Source organism: Pantherophis guttatus, chromosome 1 (assembly GCF_059756535.1).
Source record: "Pantherophis guttatus breed Tessera chromosome 1, ASM5975653v1, whole genome shotgun sequence".
Taxonomy (NCBI): domain Eukaryota; kingdom Metazoa; phylum Chordata; class Lepidosauria; order Squamata; family Colubridae; genus Pantherophis; species Pantherophis guttatus.
This window is the reverse complement of record NC_142063.1, coordinates 100,097,691-100,121,357: the sequence shown is the minus strand read 5'-3', so window position 1 is coordinate 100,121,357 and position 23,667 is coordinate 100,097,691. Positions and strand designations below refer to the sequence as shown.

Genomic DNA, 23,667 nt, shown 5'->3' with positions numbered 1-23,667 from the left:
ACCTATTAGCAGAGGGCCTATACAAAAACAGCACTTTTATCTTGCTACAATTCATTCTGAATTTGTTCCTTCCCAGCTAATCCTTCACACCTCCAGGCAGTGAATCAAGATTTCCATTTCATGATGGAATGAATAAACTGAACACTTTACAATATACACATATACATAATTTCCAACTTCCACTCAGAGCAATTATGAAATCCACCATTTAAAAACAAATCCTATGATACAATCAAAGATACCCTGATTCATCATAGACTTTTAACAATAAAATTTAGATTAGATTTTTCAAACTGCAAAACTCACTTAAAAACTTAAAATAATCATAAAACACACATGAATTATCTACTACAAAACAGATCCTGCTAATAGTTCTTAGCTAAAATTCCTCAAAGGTATCACAATAAGAAACTGATCTCAGTGTTTTCTCTATTATCACTCAGGTGACCCTATTACAGAATTCACTGATATCATGCATAGATCAAGAATCTCTATATCTGCATATCTTCCAGCATAATATATATTATTTGCTTAACACATTTTATACAGAATAAATTAGCCAGTCACTATTGTATATAAAAGAATAAAAGAACAAACCAGCTCTCAGATAGGGCAATATATTAAACAGCCTAGAATTTGGATTACTCCAAAATGAGTGGAGATTATCTCTGCTATGCCACGTAGCTTATAAATAATTAAAGTGCCAATTCTTGTGAAGAGAATTCGTCTGAGCAAGAATCTCTTAAGAAGTTCAACATCTTTCTGATGATTAATTGAATTGAGGCCAACTGTTCTTTCCAGAATAAAAATCTTAATCAAATCCCCAGTGCATAAATATCTGTCACACCAAACAACTGCTTGGTGAATGGGTATTATTAAGATTTCATTATCATTATTTGTAACTTCAGAATTTCATTCCCCTTGATATCACTGCTGATCCTGTCTCTAGATTATAATTTATATGCCTGATTAAATGAATTATAAGATTAGAAAAGCAAATCACAATAAACTTGTGCTTTTTCCCTTTTCTATAAGTTATTCTTGTTTTTTGTTTCTATTCTGAGAGATGAACAAATTTGTAATCCATTACATTTGATCAGTAATTATGAATTTGGCACGTCAAAGTGAATTGGTATATAATAGCCAAGAAATTTAGGATATGGGTTAGAAAGAGTTGTTAAATACAAATTAAATACAAATTTCCCAGTCATACTTAGAAATTTGTATAGAAACAGGACTGTATGATTTCACTAGTACCCTCTCCTCAACTAACTGTAACTGCTCTTTCCCAATGGAGAGTATCATTCCCCCAATAACAATAATGTGAAATATGCAATCTATGATCTAGGCCATATAACAATGCACCATATAATAACATGTAGAGCAGTGGTGGGTTGCTCCTGGTTCTGTCCGGTTCTTTAGAACCAGTAGTAAAAGCGATGGGAGGCTCCACCCACCCGCCATAATTGACGATCTGCGCATGCGCATGTGCACGCTCCTGTTGCGAACCGGTAGTAAAGGTAAGTAGAACCACTCCTGATGTAGAGGGAGAAAATGTAGTTGGCATCATAGTCTTAACTGAAGCCAAAGTTTGCTGGCTATAGAAGGAAATTACTTAGAAATTTCTGAAAACATAGAACTAAGGACCTAATTTACCCTTTTTACAGCAAGTGTATTAAAAGCTACCTGTACCATTCTAGGAAGTACTGATGGACTGGGAAGATTACCACAGAAGAATTGTTGTGATATTCATCCTAATCCTTCTTGCACTACCACCTAAATATATGAGGCTTGTTCTACCCCACAGTAGGACTACTTTTCTTCCTGGTTTTATATGGTTCTATGTTCATGATTCTTAATGCAATGTAAAAGTGTACAGGAACAAATAAAATATGTGACAGCTGGATAAGGAATTACTTTTTCAACATGCCCTAATGTAACACATTCAAAAGCCATTCAAAACCTATTTATATGTGGCTAAAATGTGAAATTTATTGGTCTTTATGCAGTTTAAGCACATTTACATGTATGAGTGAAACAATTTGATTATATTTTGGTTGGATTAATTTATCTTTGTTCTAAATTTTTCATTTATTTATAAACCTTTTCTTTATATACTGTAAATAACATAAATTAATAAGCAAAAATTTAAATACGTAGTATACAATATTGCCTAAACTATGTAACATACATACACACTGTATATTTCTATAGATTTCTATAAATATGAATAAATAATATTAAGTAGAACAACAAACCTTGGAATTAAATTCAGCAAGAAAATCAAAATGTTTCTTGAGATCTGTTGCAAGGATTGCTTCAATCACTAAGAATCGAAATCGTTTGAACTGCACGTGGTCAAGATTAGACAGAAAATTGTATTCCGGTAGTGATAAGAAGAGGCTCCATGCAGAGGCTGCATGATGATTTTCTAGAACTGATCTATCATTGTATAACACAGCCTGAAAAATAATTAGTACAAATATTTTAAAGAGTGTCATTTGACAAAACCGGAATAGCCAATTTATTTTATCACTGAGAAATTTAATAAAGCGGTCATGGGAAATATTATGCTAAACAATTAGATATACATCACCTGAGTTGGATCTAGCAAACATAGACTAAGTTTAGTTTTCTATTCTTAAGGAAGAACCATGTTCAAATAAACCATAGAAGCATCTACTTAGTCATTCTTCTCCACCTTCTTGAAAAGAGAGGGAAAAGCTGAAGCAGGGAGGGGGAAGCTTAAAGCCAAATCTTCAAAGCACAGATTTTTGGTGAAAAAGAGAAGAACCAAACAATATTATAGAGTGAAAAAAGGGCTAAAACAACTACAGTCCTCTTCTGTGATCTGGCTATTTTAGCATCCAATTCACAGTGATCATGGGTGTGTCAGTTGTGCACCATCAGGTGTGTAACTATATTGTGGAGACAGAACAATCTGCAATAATTATAGCTGTCTCGCTAAGCAACTTTGATGCTTTACCTCTAGTGATGTGTGGAGTGTGGGTTGCCTTTAGGACACCAGGAGTTTTTATGCTTTTTTTTTTACTGTTTTTACTTTTTGTTTATTGATTTATTTATTTAAGGAAATTTATATGGCCACCCAACTCACTCTCAGTGACTATTGTTATGTTGCATAAAATAGAGGACTATATGTATTTTTAAATAAATACATAAAGCCATCAGATTACATCAGGATTTCAAAACTTCAATGACAGTTAACTTGATACATAAAGCAGGACAAATTTCATTTCAATTGCTCCTGGGCTTCAAAGAAATTATCTGAAATGGGAACATTTTAATGATCCTGATGATCAGATGATTTCCTGCTGAGATTGATGCAATGAAGCCTATTCTGCCCTTGTATGGCCAAAGGGCCAATCTGGATGGTTCCAAAGACTCATAGTTTTCAAAAGATTATTGAATATAAGAATTGTTGAGGCTCTGGTCTTAGATTAGAATGAGATCTCAAAGATACTTTTTCAGGAGGCAACTAGACTTTCTTGTTTTTTACTTTGGAGAACACTCTCTGAACGGTATGGAAGTACAAACAGATTTCCAGAAAAAAATGCAGACTACAAGAACCATTTGCACTTCAGTTTACGATGCAGACAACACAGACTCATCCCCAAGAGCCTACACTTGTCTTCAACAGTGAAGGGACAAAGGGCAGAAAACATCCTGTAGCCAAGAAGGCTCCACACCCATTTGCACTACTCAGGTGATCCTGAGGATACAGATAAACATCCAAATGGCCTCAATTATTCTCTAAAAGAATGACCAGCTGTCTGCAAGGAATATAAATCCTTCCATTCCCCACCAGCCAGTCAGAGCTGAAGAAGCTTCTTGGATGAGAAGCGAAACGTTTTTTTAAAAAAACAAGAAAGTCCATTGCCTCCTGAAAAAGCACCTTTGGGAAAACAATGACCTGGATAACTGAGAAACTCCATAGATTAGACTGAGATAAAACAGTTTGTCGGCACTTCAAAGTACCCTTCCTAACAGCTTAAAATCAATATTACATCCTGACTGTCATGGGAATCATTAGTGATACAGGCATTATATTTAAAGCATACTCATCGCAAAAGTGTACATTTATACTTAGAAGTAAGCAGCATGCTGGCAATTTTGTGGATGATATCACATTAATCAGCTTGATTAAAAAAAACTTTCCAGAAAGAGTTTCAGAATGATTTCATTAAATAAGGTGATGGTCAGCTAAATAATGAATTGTTTAGTTCAAGTGAATGTAATGTTATATACGTTGTAGGGAGAGCCTTAACCTCATGTATATTCTAATGGGAACTGAGCTGCCTATAACTAGCCAGGTAATGGGATTATTACTATGTCACCAGAATGTGCAGAAGCTATGAAAAATGCAAATTTCATCATAGGAATCATTAGGAAAGGGACTGAAAATAAAACAAGTGATAATGCAGTGCCCTTACAAAAATGGACATCCATCTATCTCTGAAATATTGTGTACATTTCTGGTTGCCACGCTGAAATTAAAATGATTAGGAAATTCAAATGCATTTCCTACAAGAAAAGTTAGACTGTCTAGGACTGCTGAAGTTGGAAACGTGATTGAAGGAGGGCGTATAAAATCACTCATAGCATGGAGAAAGTAGGCAGGAAGAAATTTTCCTATTTTCTCAGAACTATAGGACCAGGAACCATCCAATTAAGTTGATGGGAAAGAGATTTAGAACCACTACAATAGCAGCAGCCACAAAACCCCTTCACACTGCATATAATTAACTTCTGAAATTCATTATCCCAAAATGCATTATCCCATTTTGTAAACTAGATTACCAGACTCTTGGAAGCCTTGGTCTCCAGCTGCAACTGCTAAATGCCAGTAATAAATTTCTCTTTATCTACAATTTCATCAGAGATGAGAAGGCAAACCTGGCTTGCATTACCAACACTTGGACGGATGCAGAGGGAGGTGTTTCCCCGCTCTGAATGTGGCCATCTAAGGTTGGGTTCAGCTGTAAGCCCATGGCAGGAGAGGAGGGGTGGCAACCATCATGCAGAAACTCTAGAGAGACACTGTTCCACAAATAATTGGATGTGAGGTCTTGTTCCGCAGGGAAAAGTTGGGACCGCTGCTGTTGTACCATCTCCTTCTGCAGAGCATATCTCTTCCTGAGCTGCTTAACTGCATCTCTGGACTGGCATTATGACCTCCTGCTGGCTTCCCCATTGACTTTGCTTGTGGGAAGCCAGCAGGGAAGATCCAAATGGTGATTATGTAACGGTGGGACACTGCAATTGTCGTAACTACAAGCTATTTGCCAAGTGCCTAAACTGTAATCACGTGACTTTGGGAATGTTGCAATGGCCACAACTTCAAGGACTGGTCAAGTTTCTCTGATTCAGTACCATCATAATTTTGAACAGGTGCTGAATATACTGCTTTGCGAGTATAAAACTTAAAATAATAGAATTGCTGGAAATCTGATTATATAATGCTAAAATTTAATAGCTGAATTAGGTAGCATATTATACAGGAAATGATCTTACCTGTGGAGCATTTGTTGCTACCAGAAAAGCATTTGTCCGACCAGGATGATCAAAATCATGCATGGCTGCTGCTACATATAAAGCCATTAATTCTAAGGCTGGAATATTTGATGCTAAATATCCATAGTTTTCATCTACAACAGGACAGCTTTTGGAGGAAACATAGGCAACATGGTCCACTGAAATATCACTTTCTGTATCTAAAATAATAATAATAAAAATAACATTTTAAGAATATTCAGTATTTTTATAAACATTTTCAGCATATCATGCAGTGGTGGGTTGCCTCCGGTTTGCACCGGTTCTATAGAACCGGTAGTAAAACTGGCAGGAGGCTCTGCCCACTGACTTTGATGTCATCAGAACGCTTCTGCGCATGCGCAGAAGAGTGCGCACGTGCACGAGCGAAGCCAAAGAGCACGCACGGCCCCATTGCGAACCGGTAGTAAAGGTAAGTAGAACCCACCCTTGATATCAAGCAATCTATAGATCTCACTCGGCTGGATCCAATTAAATATTTCCTCAATCAGGACTCTATTAGAGTAGAATTTTTGATTCTGCTGAACTTTTCTTAAAAATCCTGTAAATTACACCAACCTCTGAGTTAGTGAGACAAACTTTCCAGCACAAATGGGGGAAGGCACAAGTGATATAAATTAAAAAATATATACCTTAGCATCACAGTTCACTTTATATAATATTAAATAATTCATCCAATTCACACGATGCTAAAAATAACAGAATGTACTAAAGAGGCATATATTAATTGAAACAGGTTGTTGAATACTATTTCATTTTTCCAGTGGAATAATTTTAAAAAGCTCTAATTAAATTAAAGACTTCAAGTATTTTTAGTCTGAGGCGTTTACTTTAATAATTAAATAAAGAAGTATTACTCTAATGTATTTTAGTTGCTGGAAACATGCTGACCAATCATGCTGACCACTGCAATAAAATATAGGCTTTATTCAGGAGAAGGGTTCCAAATGAAAACAGTTTACTTGGCTAAGAAGTAAAGTCTGTCAGCAATTATCCAATCAGTTTCCTAAAATCTGATTGTTTATATATGCCACTAAATTTAGTTTCAAGCAGGCACTCTTCAGACAAGTGTATATTTACTTCAGGTATATTTGTTTTATTCTATCACAGCCTTCTTGTGGAATAACACTACAGACTTACCCCTGTCTATTTGCTGAAATCCGGGAATTGGTCTCGTTGTCAGATACCATACAGCATGAAGAACATCTGTTGCATGTATTCTATTGTGATCTAAAATAATACAGTTTTTATTAAATGTAAACTTGCCATTACATATGAAGACTCAATAACCCAAAGAAACACAATACAGAGAAAAAAGATAGAATTCTAATTCAAGAAAAAGGGCCTCACAGACGATAACTGTATTCCCCCCTCACCTTAAACAATTTGCATGCCAGTTCTTCATCAGTTAATAGACTACCAGAATTTCAAATCCACAGCTTAATTGCACAGGGATTCAATAAGATTTTTCACTAGGCTCAATGTGTCAATGAAGATTCATCCAGGTAGAATTGTCTGGAAGTTGAGTCATGGGAACTGGACTTCTTTTTTTTTCTTCTTGAAATGTTTTGCTGCTTATCAGTCTGAAGAAGCTACTTGGATAAGCAGAAAAACATTGCAAACCAAAAAGAGAAGAAGTCTAGTTGCCATGACTCAACTAGACTCCAGATGCTAAGCTCAATGAGAATTGAATTCCTATCTCTCCTTAATATTTTTTTAGATTAGCAAAGCCTTACACATATTTGGTTTTATCTATTTTTCTTCTTATTTTTTTAAAAAATCTATTATTATTACATAATTAGTAAGATTAAGAAAAAAATAAAAGAAACAGAAATAATATACTACTAAGTTACAATAGTTCCTTACAAATATAATCTAATAAAACTCAAAGGAAGTCTCAGATTAATAAATTAGCCTAATTTTGTCAACTATTACTCACAGGGAATGTCTCGATAACCATTTTCTAGTGCTTGAAAGTAGTTCATGAAATGTTGAATTGGAATTTTGAAAATTTCAAATAAACCAGTGTCTTGAAACAATGTAAATGCAACCTAAACACATAATAGACACATATGAAAACACTATGAAAAACATTTCATTTTTAAAAGATTCTTTGAGAATGGATGTTTGTTCCCCCCACCCCCGTGCCTCTTTCTGACAGTCCACCTCAGCCTGAAGAATATGTAATGATAAGGGTGTTGAAATGGGGCTTAACAGAAGATAAGGAATCACCTTAAATTATAGCATTGAAACTATTAATGGTTTTTGTCAAAATCCAATTAATATTTAATGCTAATATAACATAAATTTGCTAACCAATCCTTAAGATTTTTTTCCTGTTAAATCTGTACAAATCACATCTATATATGTATATGCGTATTTATATACAAAAAGAGCAAATTTGAGATGTATCTCAGATGAAATATTCTTGATTGATTAACTTAATTGATTTACAAAATCAACTGATCCGTAAGTGTATACATTAATTATTCTCTCTAAATACACATAAAATATATACAGCAGAAAAAGCAGAAAGATTTATAAGACCAGCTGTAAGTAGTCATTTCTACTCTATGCTAATAACAGTTTTCAACAGCTTCTTTTATTCTTATCTATTCTCACTTCCTCCCATTCACATGAGCTATTTGAGGAAAAACATGGTTTAGTCTGGAAAACAGATACGTTTGTTTGCAAATATGCTACTTATATTTATATCAATGTCTGTATGTATTTATACAGAGAGAACAGCTTTCAAAATGCTCATATGTGTATGGTTAGAAATATTCAAATAAAATAAACAGAATTTCTATAGTAACAACAAACCTGACTAAGGATTCTTCTAGATTTATCTCCCATTTTTTGAACAAGATCAAATATTTGAAAATTCCAACTATTCATTTCCTCCATTAATGAATTATGGTTTTCTATTAACATCTTTTCTAAAGAAGAATTCTTTTCAATCTGTGACAGAAAAAATAGTAAGACTAAATAAGTACAGGAAGTTGAAAACAAACATCTTTTGTTATCATAAAATCAAGCTCTGTTAATCAGAATTCAAATAGGTACTATTATGGTTACACAGAGTAAAGGGACATTTGTATGTATTTGATTCTTAATATAAATTAAGATTATTTGGCTGTTCTGATGTAATTACTGTAAATAAATATGCAGCATCTTCCAAGATATTTCAGTTAAAAAAATATGTTCAGTCTTCATAGCATTATTTTTTTAAGATTCAAAATCTGAGGTACTTTCTTCTCCCAATTTAAAATCAATATGTATATATCCATGTATGCATGCATGTATGTATCTACTGTAAATCTCAATCTGGGCTTTGCTGAAACAATTGGTACAGATATAAGCGGATCTTTTTTGTTAGCAGCACTTATAATTCAACATTTGGAATCACTAACAATCTGCAAAAAAACACTACCACCATACACCATCCAAGACAATTATTATCAGGACACTGGGTTTCTTTGGGTAAAAACAAAGATGCTCAGAGAGTCAGAATGTTATTGCAGTTATATTGTGAGGCAAAATAATACGTAAGGAAAAGAAATATATGTAAAATGTGTTTTAATATTTTTGTATCTATATATTTGCATCTTTTTTTGATTCTGATATTTTGAAAACCTCAAGATCTATTCAAACAAAAACCAAAGAAAATAAAATTCAGTATAAATAATATTATAATAACAGGTAAATAGGTGAAGTATAGAAGTAGTTTTTTTACAATAAAATATCAAACATCTTATTAAAACCAGAAATCAAACTATCAAGGTATGCCTGAAATAATATACTTGCATCAGACTGAAAATTCTTAGTTTGATCCATTTGACAACAGGGATTTTTTGTTTCTCCCAATTCACAGTGCAGTTTCTCTGCAAGATGGTTGGGGACTTTTGAAACTTCGCTGTTTCCATCTTCACCTTAAACAAGTACACATATTAGTAATTTAATCAAACAAATTTGTTCAAAAACATGATTTCCTAAACTGAATCCCATTATATGACTTTATAAAACATACTAATATTTGAAAAACATTGTAACTACTATAGATTGCTCTAAGATTTTTAAAACAAAATATTCAAATCTTTAAATGAATACTAAAATATCTTTTTAAAACATAGCATTCCAGATCCGTATGGCTCCCACCCTGATGATGTTTAAGAAATTGCTGAAAGGTTGGCTGGTTTCCCAATGATTTCATTAAATAAGGTGATGGTCAGCTAGGATGGGTATTAAGTCCCTTGTGGGATTTTATCTGTCACTATGATTCTTTTGTTGTTACTATGTTCGATGCTTTATACCTCTCAGATTTAATTTAAAAATAATAACTAAATAATTCTTCATCTTCTAGTATCAGCTCCTACTGTGTTCGCAAGACCAACATTTCACTATGTTTTGGGAAGTGGAGGATGGGGAAAACATTCCCATTTTCTATACAAGAGAACTCTGCTCATGTTTTCCACTTCACACAGTTCTGGATGGAAAAAACTGTATCTGAGATTGAAATTCATAAATGTGGATCACCTGAAGTGTTTTTCATAAATTCATTTTCTCAAAGAAATAGTTTGAGAACTATTTAACAAAGGATGTTAAATATTCACATGGACAATAATCCTACCTGGTTTTTGACTTTGACATTCTGCTACAGATTCAAATAATGAGTTTGCAGCTGAGTTGAATACCTGTCGTCTGCAACTTACGGAAGATTAAAAAAAAAAACCAGAAATGTCATTTTCAATTTGTATTCACATTTTTCTGAATTTTTCTTAAATATTGTATCAATGAAGAGATATTAAAACTTTGTAAGAGTATCACTGCTGCAACTCCAATTTGGACATACACCAATATTGTTTTAGCTGCACTCAAGAAGAAAAGGGCTTCAAGGGAACATAGAGGACCAAATATTTTTAGAGAATATTTTTTCCAGATACTGTCTCACACATTTTTAGGATATTGGAGAAGAGAGAAATGCATAAAAAAATAAAAGGCTGATGCCAACACAAAGAATCATCATTAGAGAAAGGTTACTTAGGTTCAAATAAAAGCAGCCAATATTGTATAAACCAATATTTTTTTAAAAAAAATTGCAACTGCATTCCATAGCAAACAAGTTATTATTTAACTTAAAAAAGTAGCAGGGGGGACACATACCCTAAGATGTCACACTCTATCAAATAAAGATATTATATATGCTAACTGCTTATACAAAAATAGATCATTACCTATTACAAGTATAACACGAAGAGGTTCTAACTTGTTGACAATCTGAAAAATTAAATGGGCTTCCCAGAGATTTATGTACAGTAATACTAGGTTTAGTAAAGAAATCAGCTGTATCAGGAAATTCCGCAGGTGATCGGTGGTACCCACTGGAGAGAAATCCATTACTGGGTGAAATGCCAGGACTTAGATTCTGAGAAATTCCTAAAGGGGAGATGAACAAGAAACCAAAGAAATAAAATGTTAGAATAATAGCACTGGTTCAACAGGTTGTAGGTAAAATCTGCAACTTCTGTCTAGAAAGGTTGTTTGGAACCTCTCTTTTGATATACTTCTACTGAGTCAAGATCTTTATTTTTAGAAATGCATTCTCTCCATATGCTACCTAAATATTAAAAAATGCTAGCTACTGATTTTCAATATATTGTGATTTCTGCTTTTATACTTTTCATGTAGTGAACTTTTAATTAAGTAGTTTTAATTTAATTTTCCACAAGAGTATCCCAGATCTATTAAGAATTATGAGTTCTTTTGCAAAAAAAATATGTAGTTCTACTTATACATTATTGTTAGAATTCGTTTCATGTTAATTCATATTTGTGTTTTTATTAATACCAGCCAACACCATCCATATGCATAAATACACACATGCACACAATGTGAGTATGATGTGTATCCTACAGCACTTGTTATCTCTGTCTGAAGACAATCGAGGCCTGAAATTTTTGAACTGTATCTGGTTACTTATACGTAATTCTTAATTTATTTATCTATGGATTCACACACAGAGATTTCACACTTTGTCCTATAGCCTTTCAGAATGTCCCAGAGCTAAAGAGGGACAGAGGGAGGAACTGGAACTATACTGAAGATTTAAACACTGTTCAAATATTAAAAGGCTGGCAAAATTTCAGCCAGCAATATTTGCAGCCTGAAAAGCTTGCTCTCAAGGACAAGCCTCTGGACTGCTTTGTAAATATTTGCAAGTACAGGTAGTCCCCGACTTGCAACCATTCGCTTACTGACCATTTGAAGTTAAAACAGTACTGAAGAAAATGACTTATGACCATTTTCACACTTACAACCTTTGCAGGATCCCTCTGGTCATGTAATCAAAATTTGGGCGCTTGGCAACTGGAAGTATTTATGACAATTGCACTGTCCTGGAGTCATGTAATCGCTATTTGTAATCTTCCCAGCCAGCTTCAAACAAGCAAAGTCATAGAGGAAACAAGATTTGCTTAACTTATCAACTGCAGTGATCATAAAATGAGGAACAACTCAACAACTGCCTTGCTTAGCAATGGGAATTTTGGGTTCAATTGGGGTCAAAAGCCAAGGACTACTTAAATATAAAAAATCTGTAACATATTTCACTTAGGCAAAATTGGCATAATGTTTATTAAAGGGGGAATCTTTATTGCCACACATGATTGTAACACCACTGTTTTGTGAACTGTGTTGGTTCCCAGTGTGTTTCTGGGGGCAATTGAACTTGCTGGTTATCACCTTTAAAGCTCTTCATAGCTTGGGGATGGGTTACCTAAGGGATTGTCCTTTCCTAGTGATTTCTACCCCTCCAATTCAATCCAGCAGGTGGGCATTCTACAGGTCCCATCAGCCATTTTATTTTAGCTACATACATAATAAGCAACGCACAGCCTTAACTTTGGTAGCAAACAGAACAATAAAAACATCCTTTATCATTCTGCAAAATATGTATTTTATTACTTGAGCAAGCAACAAAATATTTTAATTAAAATAATCTAAGCAATTTATAATTTTAAATTGCATAAGTGTACTGTTTTCAAAATAAACTGTATCATTCTATGGACATCCCTATAGACAACTTACAAATAATTGTTACATTCTTACCGGCTCGCCTAGAACCTGTATTGTTTGCTGAGGTCACTGAAGATGATCTTTGTTTCGGAATTGTCAACAGGTTTGTGCCAACAAGAGGCCCATTTGGATAAGATCCTTGGCTAATTGAAAAACAGAAAAAAAAATCTTTCTCCTCTTATTTTTACTAAACTAAAATACAGGAAAGTACATTTTAAAATTGCAATTAAATGTAAGACACCTATCAATGATTACAGCCAAAGGCAGGGATATTGAATAGTAAAGATAGTAAAATAAAACAAATAGTAGTAAAATAGTAAAGTAGTAATAACCCTAAAACAAAACACTGAATGATTCTCAGGTGCAAAAGACCAGGTCCACATATGAAAGTTCAAATTAACTGATTTATTGCTAAAAGGAATCAACTAATGGTCAGTACCTAATTATACTGAGATAAGGGTCAATGGCAATCAAAGGGGTTTGGACTTAATTTGTGGCTACATAAGACTGATCCCTCTTTATACTCCTTCCCCTGGCACTACCAGTCTTTCTCCTACAATAACATCATGCTGGCTAACAAATAAACTAAAAGTTCTGATTATGGGAGAGCTTATATTAGTTGATGCCTCATTTTCACTGCTGCTACGCAGTATTTTGCTATAGTTTGGGCTATAGAGGCTTTGCAGTCTGAAAAAAGCAAGGCTCATATAAAAATGAAGTTTAGATAATTGTTCTTCCGGGATACTGATGAAGCAAGAATAAGCTATGTTTGTATATGTCCCCACAAATATAAAATAAGACATTGTTTCAATATGCCCAGTTCTTCATGGGCACATATGTTTCCAATAAGGGTTGCAAAATATCCTCTCTTCCCTGTTATAGTGCCAAAGGCAAAATATTATACTTAGCTCAGAAAAAAGTGTTCCTTAACTTGGGAATGGTAAATATGGACAGATAACTGGCTGCTTCCCAAAAATCTTTTGTCACCTAGGTGCTGCTTCCTTGTACTACCTGATACTTCCAATTGGAACTTAATATCACTCAAGTCTCTGCAGAAGTATATGCTTGGCAAGATTATATTCTAAGGTTCACATAATATTTGCTGATAACCTACAAGTCCTAAACTTTTGCTCTATGACATTGTTTCAGCTTTCAAAAGTTGCTGGAGTAGAGCAAGGATGTTTTGGGTTATAAATGAAGCATCTCATGGGGGTGACTAAGGTGTGGAGTTTGATTGTGTTTTATGGTTTTATTGTTTGGGGATTTACTGTTATTGTGAATCACCCAAAGAAATATTTTAAAATGGGAGGTGGGGGTGGGGTGGTCAAGGTATTAACTGCATCTTTGGGTAAGGCAAATATAGACCTCATATAGATCTTAGAAATTTAAAGTTTAACAAGCATTCTTCCCAATATAGTTTTTAAACAATAGTTGAGACACAGTTTTAATTTGGAAAAGACTTAAGGCAATCAGTATTTGTGTGTGTGTGTGTGTGTGTGTGTGTCCTGTAAAATTTATTCAGATTCCATCCAAACCTGGAGTTTATTACTCAGATGCTTTGAACATAATTTGCTTATAACATTTAGTAGACTGGTAGGTCTATAATTAGCTAGGCCTTCGATATTATTTTTGGGGACTTATGGTTACCTCCATTCCACTTCTTAGGAATCTTCCCTGTTCAATCAATAAATATAAACAGAGATGTCAACAAGGAGGCCTACCAGTTACAATTCCCTTTAATTATTTCAGGTAAGACAAGTTCATTATCTGGCATCTTCCCAGTCTTAACTGATTCTAGTTAGACTTTCTGCTAAGTAATTGGAGTCAGCTATCCAGAGTGCTGAAGTCATGATAAACATTTTCACTATTGAGATTAATCAGTACTGTTAACCTAAAGTTCTCCTTCTCTTGAAGGATCAAATTGGCCAGACTATCAATTAATCCACCAAAAAAAAAAAAAAAGACAGTAATTTTGTCTGACTAAAAGGATGAGTTGGGGCCAGGCATCTATTATAGCTCTCTACTTTTTCTGCCTATGAATTAATTTATATAGTGATTTGAGGCTAGACAGAATCTGATAATGGAACTCAGAAGAATGAAGTTTGTAAACAACATAGGCAACCTTAAATGTACCTTTCTCCTAACAGAAATATTACTTAGACTTATATACCACTCCATAGTGATTTACAGCACTCTCTGAGAGGTTTATAGTCAGCAATAGTCTGGCTCCTCATTTACTGATCTCAGAAGGATGGAAGGCGGAGTTAAGCATGTCAGAATTGAACTCTAAACAGGGGTGTCAAACTTGTGTCGTCACGTTGGTATCATGTGACTTTTTTCTCCTTCGCTAAAATGGGGGATGGGCATGGCCAGCGTGTGACGCATCTGGCCCATGGGCCACGAGTTTAACACCCCTACTCTAGACTGTGAACAGAGTTAGCATGCAGCACTGCATTTTAATTACTGTGCCACCAGGGCTCTTATCTAATGCCAGATAAAATAAAATTTGCTGGTTATTGTACAAATCTATGTGGCAGTCCTGTGGGCAATAGATAGTTAAACCACAATAATTTCTAAAACATCTTGTGACTTTTGAGTCATTTGAGTTATAGCATTAGCATTTCTTTCATTCCACCTTAATCACATATTGGTGTTTAATGACTCCTAAATTCTGTGCATATCTTGCCTAAGTTTCCATCAATACATTATACATTATTGGAGCTAATATGATGGCAACTCTCTAGATGTGCTACCACCTCTAACTTTAAAAGATAAAGTAGAAATTTTGGGAGAAGTGATCCAATAATCACCAACTGACTCCCTCTATTCTCAACTTAGCTATTAATTGCTAATTAACACACTATTTAAAATGCAAAGGTCCAGGTATATGGTCAACTGTCTCAGATAAAATCTCATTAAGCTCATTAGTTCTTTGATGAAACTGAGTGGAGAGGCACCACTAGGGATTCATCCCTATATTAACATTAAAATTGTGAGTAGAACATATGACCATTATCAGTCATACTAGCATAGAAACCACACCAATTAATATAAATTGATTTTTTTTGCCATATTTGTTTGATATATTTTTCAGTGTGACTTTATTTGAGATCTATTTAGAGGTGTACAAATTAAATTGTACGTGATGTCTCAGTGCCTGGAGGCTGTGCGGATCTGGATGGGGAGGAACAGGCTCAAGCTCAACCCTTCCAAGACTGAGTGGCTGTGGCTCCCGGCATCCCGATATAGTCAGTTGACTCCATCACTGACTATTGGGGGCGAGTCCTTGGCCCCCACAGAAAGGGCTCGCAATCTGGGAGTCCTCCTGGATATGCAGCTGTCCTTGGAGGAACATCTGACGGCTGTAACCAGGGGGACCTTTTATCAGGTTCGCCTGATTCGCCAGTTGCGGCCCTTTCTTGATCGGGATTCCCTGTGCACAGTCACTCACGCCCTCGTCACCTCTCGCCTTGACTACTGCAATGCTCTCTACATGGGGCTCCCCTTGAGGGGCACCCGGAGGCTCCAGCTGGTCCAGAACGCAGCAGCGCGGGTAGTGATGGGAGCAGCATGGCGCTCCCATGTAACACCGCTCCTGCGCGAGCTGCACTGGCTCCCAGTGGTCTTCCGGGTGCGCTTCAAGGTGTTGGTTATCACCTTTAAAGCGCTCCATGGCATAGGGCCTAGCTATCTTCGAGACCGCCTGCTGCTACCGACGACCTCCCAGCGACCTGTGCGCTCCCACAGAGAGGGCCTCCTCAGGGTGCCATCAGCCAAACAATGTAGGCTGGTGACCCCCAGGGGGAGAGCCTTCGCTGTGGGGGCACCTACCCTCTGGAATCAGCTGCCCCCAGAGATAAGGAGAATCCAAGATCTCAGTGCCTTCCGCCGTGCCCTTAAAACCCACTTTTTCCAGCAAGCCGGGCTGGCTTAGGAAGAAATTTTTTTTAAAATTTTTAAATGTTTAATTGGTTTGTGGTTTTTTTAAATTTTGGGCCAAATTTATATAGATTTTAATTGTTTTTAATATTTGTATTTCATGTTTTTAATTCTGGCTGTGCACCGCCCTGAGTCCTCAGGGAGAAGGGCGGTATATAAATTGAAAAAATAAATAAATAAATAAATAAATAAATAAATTATTCGTACAAAATATGGCAGTATTGCAATTGCCTGACACTTTAAGGAAGACAGGAGAATTTAGTAATCCACCCTTGGGTCTCTCACCTCACTGGGACAAACTGAGTTAATATAAAACCTACTTTAGTCTAATTCAGTTGTAACTCATTTGTAGTATAATACAAGAATATCACATTTTGAAAAATATTTGAAAAAGAAATAGTCTTTTCATTTTAACCACCGTTCCAAAATATTCCATAATAAAAAGGTGCAGATGTGGTCTTTTGGGGATAGTTATTTTTCCTGATTATTACTGCCATTTCATGCAAGTCATCAGAACAACACAGCAGTATTAATAATTATTATAAGTGTACCTTATTCATAAAGTTCTCCAGGCACAGATACATAATTATATACTAACAGATATAGTAAAGGTTAAACACACAGAAATGCAGCTAAGTGCTATAAAATATAGCATAGAAACATAATATATTTTGGAAACATAATAAAAAGAGTTGTACTGTATCAGACCATAGGCCTAATTACTCCAGTAATCTCTTGCGAGACCAAACATAGGACATAGGCACAAGAGAATATACTTTTCATGCTCCCTAGCAACTACGTACTATTATCAATAGCTAATAAAAAATAACCACATGCTGAAGACACAGGCTCTGTTGAGGGAATTTAAAAGCAGGGATCCACTTGGTCATGCTCTTTCAGTCTGTGATACTTTTTTTTAATATTGCAATGCCTTATCTATGAAGCGAACATAAAATTTACAATGCACAACATAATTTAAAAGAAACAGAGAACCATCACCTCAAATATCTGCATGTAATCCTTGTTTAGTGACCTCAGTCAGGACCAGTAACTTGGTCATTAAGCAAAGCAAAGTGAAACCATAACTAGGCTTATGATCTTATTTCAGCTTTCCTTTGCTTACTGACCTGCAAAGATTGTAAATGTGAGGATTAGCTGTAAAGTTTCTTTTCCATCACTGTCATAACTACAAACAGCAGCTAAACAAGACAGTCGCTAAATGAGGACTAGCTATATAGCACTTTCCTTAATTCTAAGTTCGTTGCTCAGGAGGAAAGAACACCATTTGTTTGTTTATTTGTTTGTATTTTCTAAGCTGCCCATCTCCCTCAAAGAGGGATTCTGGGTGGTGAGAGAGGCTCTGGGCAGTGATTATATATTGATTATTTAAGAAATTTTTAATATTATCGATTGAAAATAATGGTTACAGCTTTGCACAATACTTATTTATCTTTTGCTGTTGCCTATTAAGAAAGAAATATTTTTGATGAATAATGACTGCAGTTTATAAATCCTGAACTACTAATAAGTATTTCATTAATATATTTAAACAAATTGTTTCCTATTAAAAAGAATAGTCCAAATTTCAAATGCTCTCCAGACAATGTGTTTAACTAGGAGATAGAATGTAGGGGAACATATTTCTGGAAAATTTTATCATTACATTCTTTTATTTATTAACTTGTCCTCTGTGCAACTCTGTGCCCATTAACTAATGCATTCTATTTCTTATAACATTAATGTGTAACGCTATAAGTGCCAGTTTAGCCCTAATACACACTGACCATGTATTTTTATCAGAATCTATCTTGAGCTGTTATTCAAAAAGAATAATTAAGAGTTAAGGAAACGTTTATGTTGTACAATTTTCACTTTAAAAATGAATAGAAAAATAGCAGCTATGTTGTAAAACTATGCCATCTGCTGTTTAAAATGTTTAAAGTACATATGAAGCATTTAGATATGGTCAGAACTCAGAAGATTTTTGAAGCCTGGTGTTTTGTTGTCTAGATAGAGAGGAGAACTTTCAATGTATTTTATATATATTTTAGATCGTACATAAAATTGCATAATATAAGCTACATGTGTCTATTAATCCTTTGATTCATTTGTCTGTTTGGAAAAAAGTTATAAATTATTGAATCATATATATAATTGTGTTAAATATAATACAAATTAAATTAATGATTTAATTTATACATATTGAAATCTTATAATAAACAGTTGGTGATGAATGAAATCTGAAACTTGTTTATTTGAACCAATCAATAATATGATTCAGTAACTATTCTGACACCCATCATTATATTTATTTAACATATTTGTGGAAAATTTGTTAATAAACTTTCTCCTGCCTATGCATTTTGGTTTCCATTATCCTTCAGCTTTTTCATGACTGATCAATTAATTAGATTCTTACAGCTTCTATATTGGTCATTCACTAATGCTTATGTCAGGGGTGTGAAACTCGCGTTGTCACGGCAGCATCACATGATGTATCAGGACTTTCCCCCCCTTCACTAAATCGGGCATGGGTGCGGCCAGCATGTGACGCATCTGGCCCATGGGCCAGGAGTTTGACAGCTCTGGCTTATGTGTATGTTCTCACTGTTTTTAAACTTTTGCTTAAATGTTTCTTACCCGGCCCAGTAAAAGACCTCTCCATCACAATTTCTTGACCTCTGTACTAGAAACTGCATTTCTAAAACTTACTTTCTCTGACTTTTATCAGTTAAGTTTTATTTTTCAGTTTACACAAAAGAACTACTAGCATGCAAACTGGAGATTTAAATATATGAGTACAATTTTTAAAAAAACAACAAAAGATGATTCTCAAGCTTAGGGAGAAATTATTATTTGTAATGCTTTTCAATAATGTCATTTTTAGGCTATCAGATCTGGGCAGCAAAAATCTAGATAATTATTGAACTGGTATTTAATTATTTGCTGTCATCTAGTGGTCATCTGGATTTCTTCAGTTCTGCTCTGAAAGTTCTTGTGGTTCTAGTAACTGCTTGGTAGCTCTTCTTATGCATTAGCTTCAACATTCTAACTTATAGGGAAAAATTTAAAAATCTAAGAATTCATTTATTAATAAATATAATTCACCTATGACATTTAAAATTTACTGGTTCTTCTCACAAGAACAAAACAGACTGTAGGCAACCTGATGGCATTCATCCCTTTTATATTATTTCTGAGAATTATCACCTAAACTAGAATGATAGAAACTGACTAAATGCTTTCAAGTGGTGCTAGATTCCTGTTTTTTATTTCACTACCCAATAAATATTATACAGAAATGACTTATCATTAGTTACAATTTCATTTAACTCTTGATGTTCAGAATTAGTGTTTGCTATTAATTACTGCCTAAAACACCATACTTTAAACATCTTGAATGAATGAAATAATGAATTTAATTATATATATTTTACATTATTTATAACATTTGAGAAATATATTGTACAATATTGATTCAATTCAATATATATGTCTGAATATTTTCTACTGTAGGTAAAAAAATACTATGAAATCTATATTGGTAATATGCTAACCTTGAAAGATTATATTCATGGTGCGACCTTTTGCCATTATTACGTTCCCATCTAGAAGTTGGATCAATAGGCAGCAAGCTTCCTAAACTTCGCCTTAACTGTGGTGTTGGTAAGCTGTTTCGGCTGCTCAGTACCTAGTTAAGAACAAGTTAAGAAAAATTATACTTTTTTCCCACAAAAAAAATCTATTTTAAATCATGCTTTGTAGTTCTCAGCAGCACAGAGATATTAGCATCATTTAATTTAAATCATTTAATTTAAATCAGCTAGATATATAATAGCTAAAGTAATTAAACTGTAAACAATTTTATCTTTAAAAAGTTTGACTACCACATTATCAGTTCTCTTTATCCATTTATTTTTCTGCCATAAGCACCACAGAGGATTGCATTTATACAAATATATTAATATTGTACTTGAGACAACACTGTCTCCAACAGTAATTGGAAGGCCTGATATGGTAACAGAAAGTTCATTTCTTAGGAAGTTTAACTTTAAACTAAGACTTTAGTAAGAGTGGAAAGTTTTCGATTTGACTGCAAATAATAGGAGTTCAGCAATTCTAACAAAGGAGAATATTTGTAGCTTGGGGTTGACATGAGGGGTCCTTGGTGCTCTGTGAGTTTGCTTGCTTTCTTACCCAAACTAGGTAACAACATCAGTGCTCTAGGTAGAATTAAGCAATTCTGCTTTTCATTACCTATAAACATTTTGCTATTTTCATTAAGGAATAGGTTTATTTTATCTTCTGTTTATTTAAAAATTCCTGAAGAAGTTTATATTGCTGTTTTTTAAAAACATTCTTTGACTACCTCATTCTGACCTTCATCCTTCTGAAATTCTAAAGTGACCAATTTACATTTATTTATTATTTATTTATTTATTTATTTATTTATTTATTTATTTATTTATTTATTTATTTATTTATTTATTTATTGGTTCGATTTATATGCCGCCCGTCTCCAGAGACTCAGGGCGGCTTACAATGCGTTAAACAATAGCCTTCATATTTTTGTATATACCTGCTTAGTAGGGCTTTCGGCCCCCCCTAAGCGGCGTTCTTTTTTATACAAAGTCAGCTTATTGCCCCCAGAATCCGGGTCCTCATGACCTGCCTTTTCTTTCATAACCTGCCATTTTTTTCATTTAGATCATCCTTTAATTTTTTTGTACAGCCACTTTGGCTTCTTCTGCAGTCATTTTTTTCATTATTGAAATTGTTCACAATTGTGCTTTCAGTATAGCTTTTAAAGCACATAAAATTAGCTCCTTTTCCTGTTAGCTTCTCCTGTCAAACTTTGTGTTTATTAAAATCCAGAGTTCATGTTCAAGTAGCCTATTTACATTTTTTCGTAATATTTTCTCCCAATGTTTCTTCTTCTTCCAGGATGTCAATCTAGTCTCTTTTAATATCAGGTCACTAATGTCTAGTGACAGGCTCCATTTTTTAAAGGATAAAGGTGTTAACAAGGTAAGTGATGAGTAGTGTAAGTAAACAATTTGCTGCTGGAATTCCTTTCCTCATTATTGATTAAATTCTATTGAAATAATGTGAAAATTAATGGAGGAGAAGAGGAGAAATTCAGGAACATTTTATTACATTGGAAGATATTTAAATATGTTATGTACATGCTACATATTGATTACAATGGTAATATTTTAACCTTGTGCAGCTTACAGTCTCCTCTTTCAGGTGAGTCTTCCATTTCTGGACAGGAATAAAACCCCGGAAAGGGAGTAAACAGGTTAATCTTTGGCCTGCATGAACCTGAGAAAGCACTTAGTGAGTTATTGATGCTTTGAATAGAAGAAATCACATGTGGAGGAAGGACTGGATCAGACAGAAGATCAGACACTATGCTGCGAGTCTGATTTAGTACAGAAAGATCAACTTCAATTCCACTGCATGCATTCTATATTAGAGAAAAATAATATTGGTTATTAATAATAGCTTTTATTAGTACATTTTTTTATAGAAATAAGAAATATGTCTCAGATATTCTGTAAAGGTACATACAACAATGTGATGCATAATATATTTTAACAAGTAAATATTGTGGAAATATACTGTAATATCTATCTATCTATCTATCTGTCTGTCTGTCTGTCTGTCTGTCTGTCTGTCTGTCTGTCTGTCTGTCTGTCTGTCTGTCTATCTATCTATCTATCTATCTATCTATCTATTTAATTAATTTTTATACTGCCCTTCTCCCGAAGGACTCAGGGAGGTGAACAGTTAAAATAACATACATATAAAATGTGAATATAAGATGATTAAACCAATTTGATTCATCGGTTAAGAATCTTCAGCATAAAGATTTAGAACAATTAGAAGAGATTTATGCCAGCCTGGCTTGGTGAAATAGAAAGGTCTTAAGTGCACGACGGAAAGTACGAAGATCTGGGATTATTCGTATCCCTGGGGGTAACCTGTTCCAAAGGGCAGGTGCCCCCACAGAAAAGGCACAGAAATATAATATTATTTTATTATATTAAGATAATACAAAAATAATTGAAGTTTTGCTACTTATTTACAATTTGGGAAAATATTTGCAGATCTGCATAAATAAAACAGTATCATTTCTAGGCTTTTTAAATCAAAGTGAGAATAGTATAAATTTTTGGCACAATATTGCCAGATGTATTTAAATCTTTATTTTCAATTGTACAGGTAGTCCTCGAGTTATGAATGTAATGGGGCCTGCCAATTACATTCGTAACCTGAGGATATGTTGGAGTGAATCATGTAAAACAAATATGATCACTCCCTGCTTTCACCCAAGCATTCGCCAAACTAGCATGAGATTACGGCCCACAGAAGCTTCCAGTCTCAGCATAAAAAGCATTTGCAAGCCAATGGGAGGCTTGAAGCAAGGTGATTTCGCTGCCCCAAAGTCTCATTGACTTGCAAATTCTCTTGGGCTGGATGTGGTGCAGGCCTTGGTTCACTGAGAACAGAGGCCTAAAGTACTCTAGTGCAAGATCTCGCACACTGATCTCACACTACACTGCAGTAGTTTAGACCAGTGTTCTCGGCAGACAGAGACCTGCATAAGATCCATGGAAAAAGGCTTTTGCCGTGGATCTGGTGCAGGCCTCAGTTTGCAGAGAACAGAGGCCTAAATTACTGTAGTGCAAGATCATGTAAAATCACTAGCACAAGATCTCACACTACTGATACAGCATTACTTTAGGTCTCTGTTTTCCACGAATTTTTTTTTTTTTTTGCACCAAAGCAGGCAAGGGAACTAACAGCTCAGTAGATCATCACAAAGTGCTGGAGACTCATCACAAGTGAGTCTCCATATGCCCAGTGCCTGTGGAGACCCAGTGGGAGGGGGCAGGGCGAATGTTGCAGTGCCTCTGTGGTCATTCGTGTGAATGACTGCCCTGGTGCTGCAACATTCATAACTTCGGGACTATGTTGTAAGTACATGGGTTAGTTATGTCATAACTTCAAATGGTCGCTAAGTGAACTGTCGTAACTCAAGGATTACCATATTTAACTGAAAGGGTGTGGCAATCT

The 23,667-nt window shown here is 34.7% G+C and overlaps 1 protein-coding gene across 2 annotated transcripts in view; it reads right to left on the bottom strand.

Annotated features, from left to right (window-relative positions):
- The window catches only part of PDE3B (phosphodiesterase 3B), a 49,249-nt gene that overhangs the window by 3,746 nt on the left and 21,836 nt on the right, over positions 1-23,667 (bottom strand). The window contains exons 3-13 of one of the 2 annotated variants that reach the window (XM_034417001.3): positions 21,806-22,054; positions 20,142-20,275; positions 12,679-12,788; positions 10,806-11,007; positions 10,202-10,278; positions 9,379-9,503; positions 8,395-8,532; positions 7,511-7,622; positions 6,712-6,801; positions 5,533-5,732; positions 2,259-2,462 (exon numbers count right to left, since the gene is read on the bottom strand). In XM_034417001.3, coding sequence (XP_034272892.2) covers positions 2,259-2,462; positions 5,533-5,732; positions 6,712-6,801; positions 7,511-7,622; positions 8,395-8,532; positions 9,379-9,503; positions 10,202-10,278; positions 10,806-11,007; positions 12,679-12,788; positions 20,142-20,275; positions 21,806-22,054 — 1,641 coding nt within the window. The remainder of the gene's footprint in view (positions 1-2,258; positions 2,463-5,532; positions 5,733-6,711; positions 6,802-7,510; positions 7,623-8,394; positions 8,533-9,378; positions 9,504-10,201; positions 10,279-10,805; positions 11,008-12,678; positions 12,789-20,141; positions 20,276-21,805; positions 22,055-23,667) is intronic. The other variant, XM_087879330.1, reaches the window with a different exon arrangement.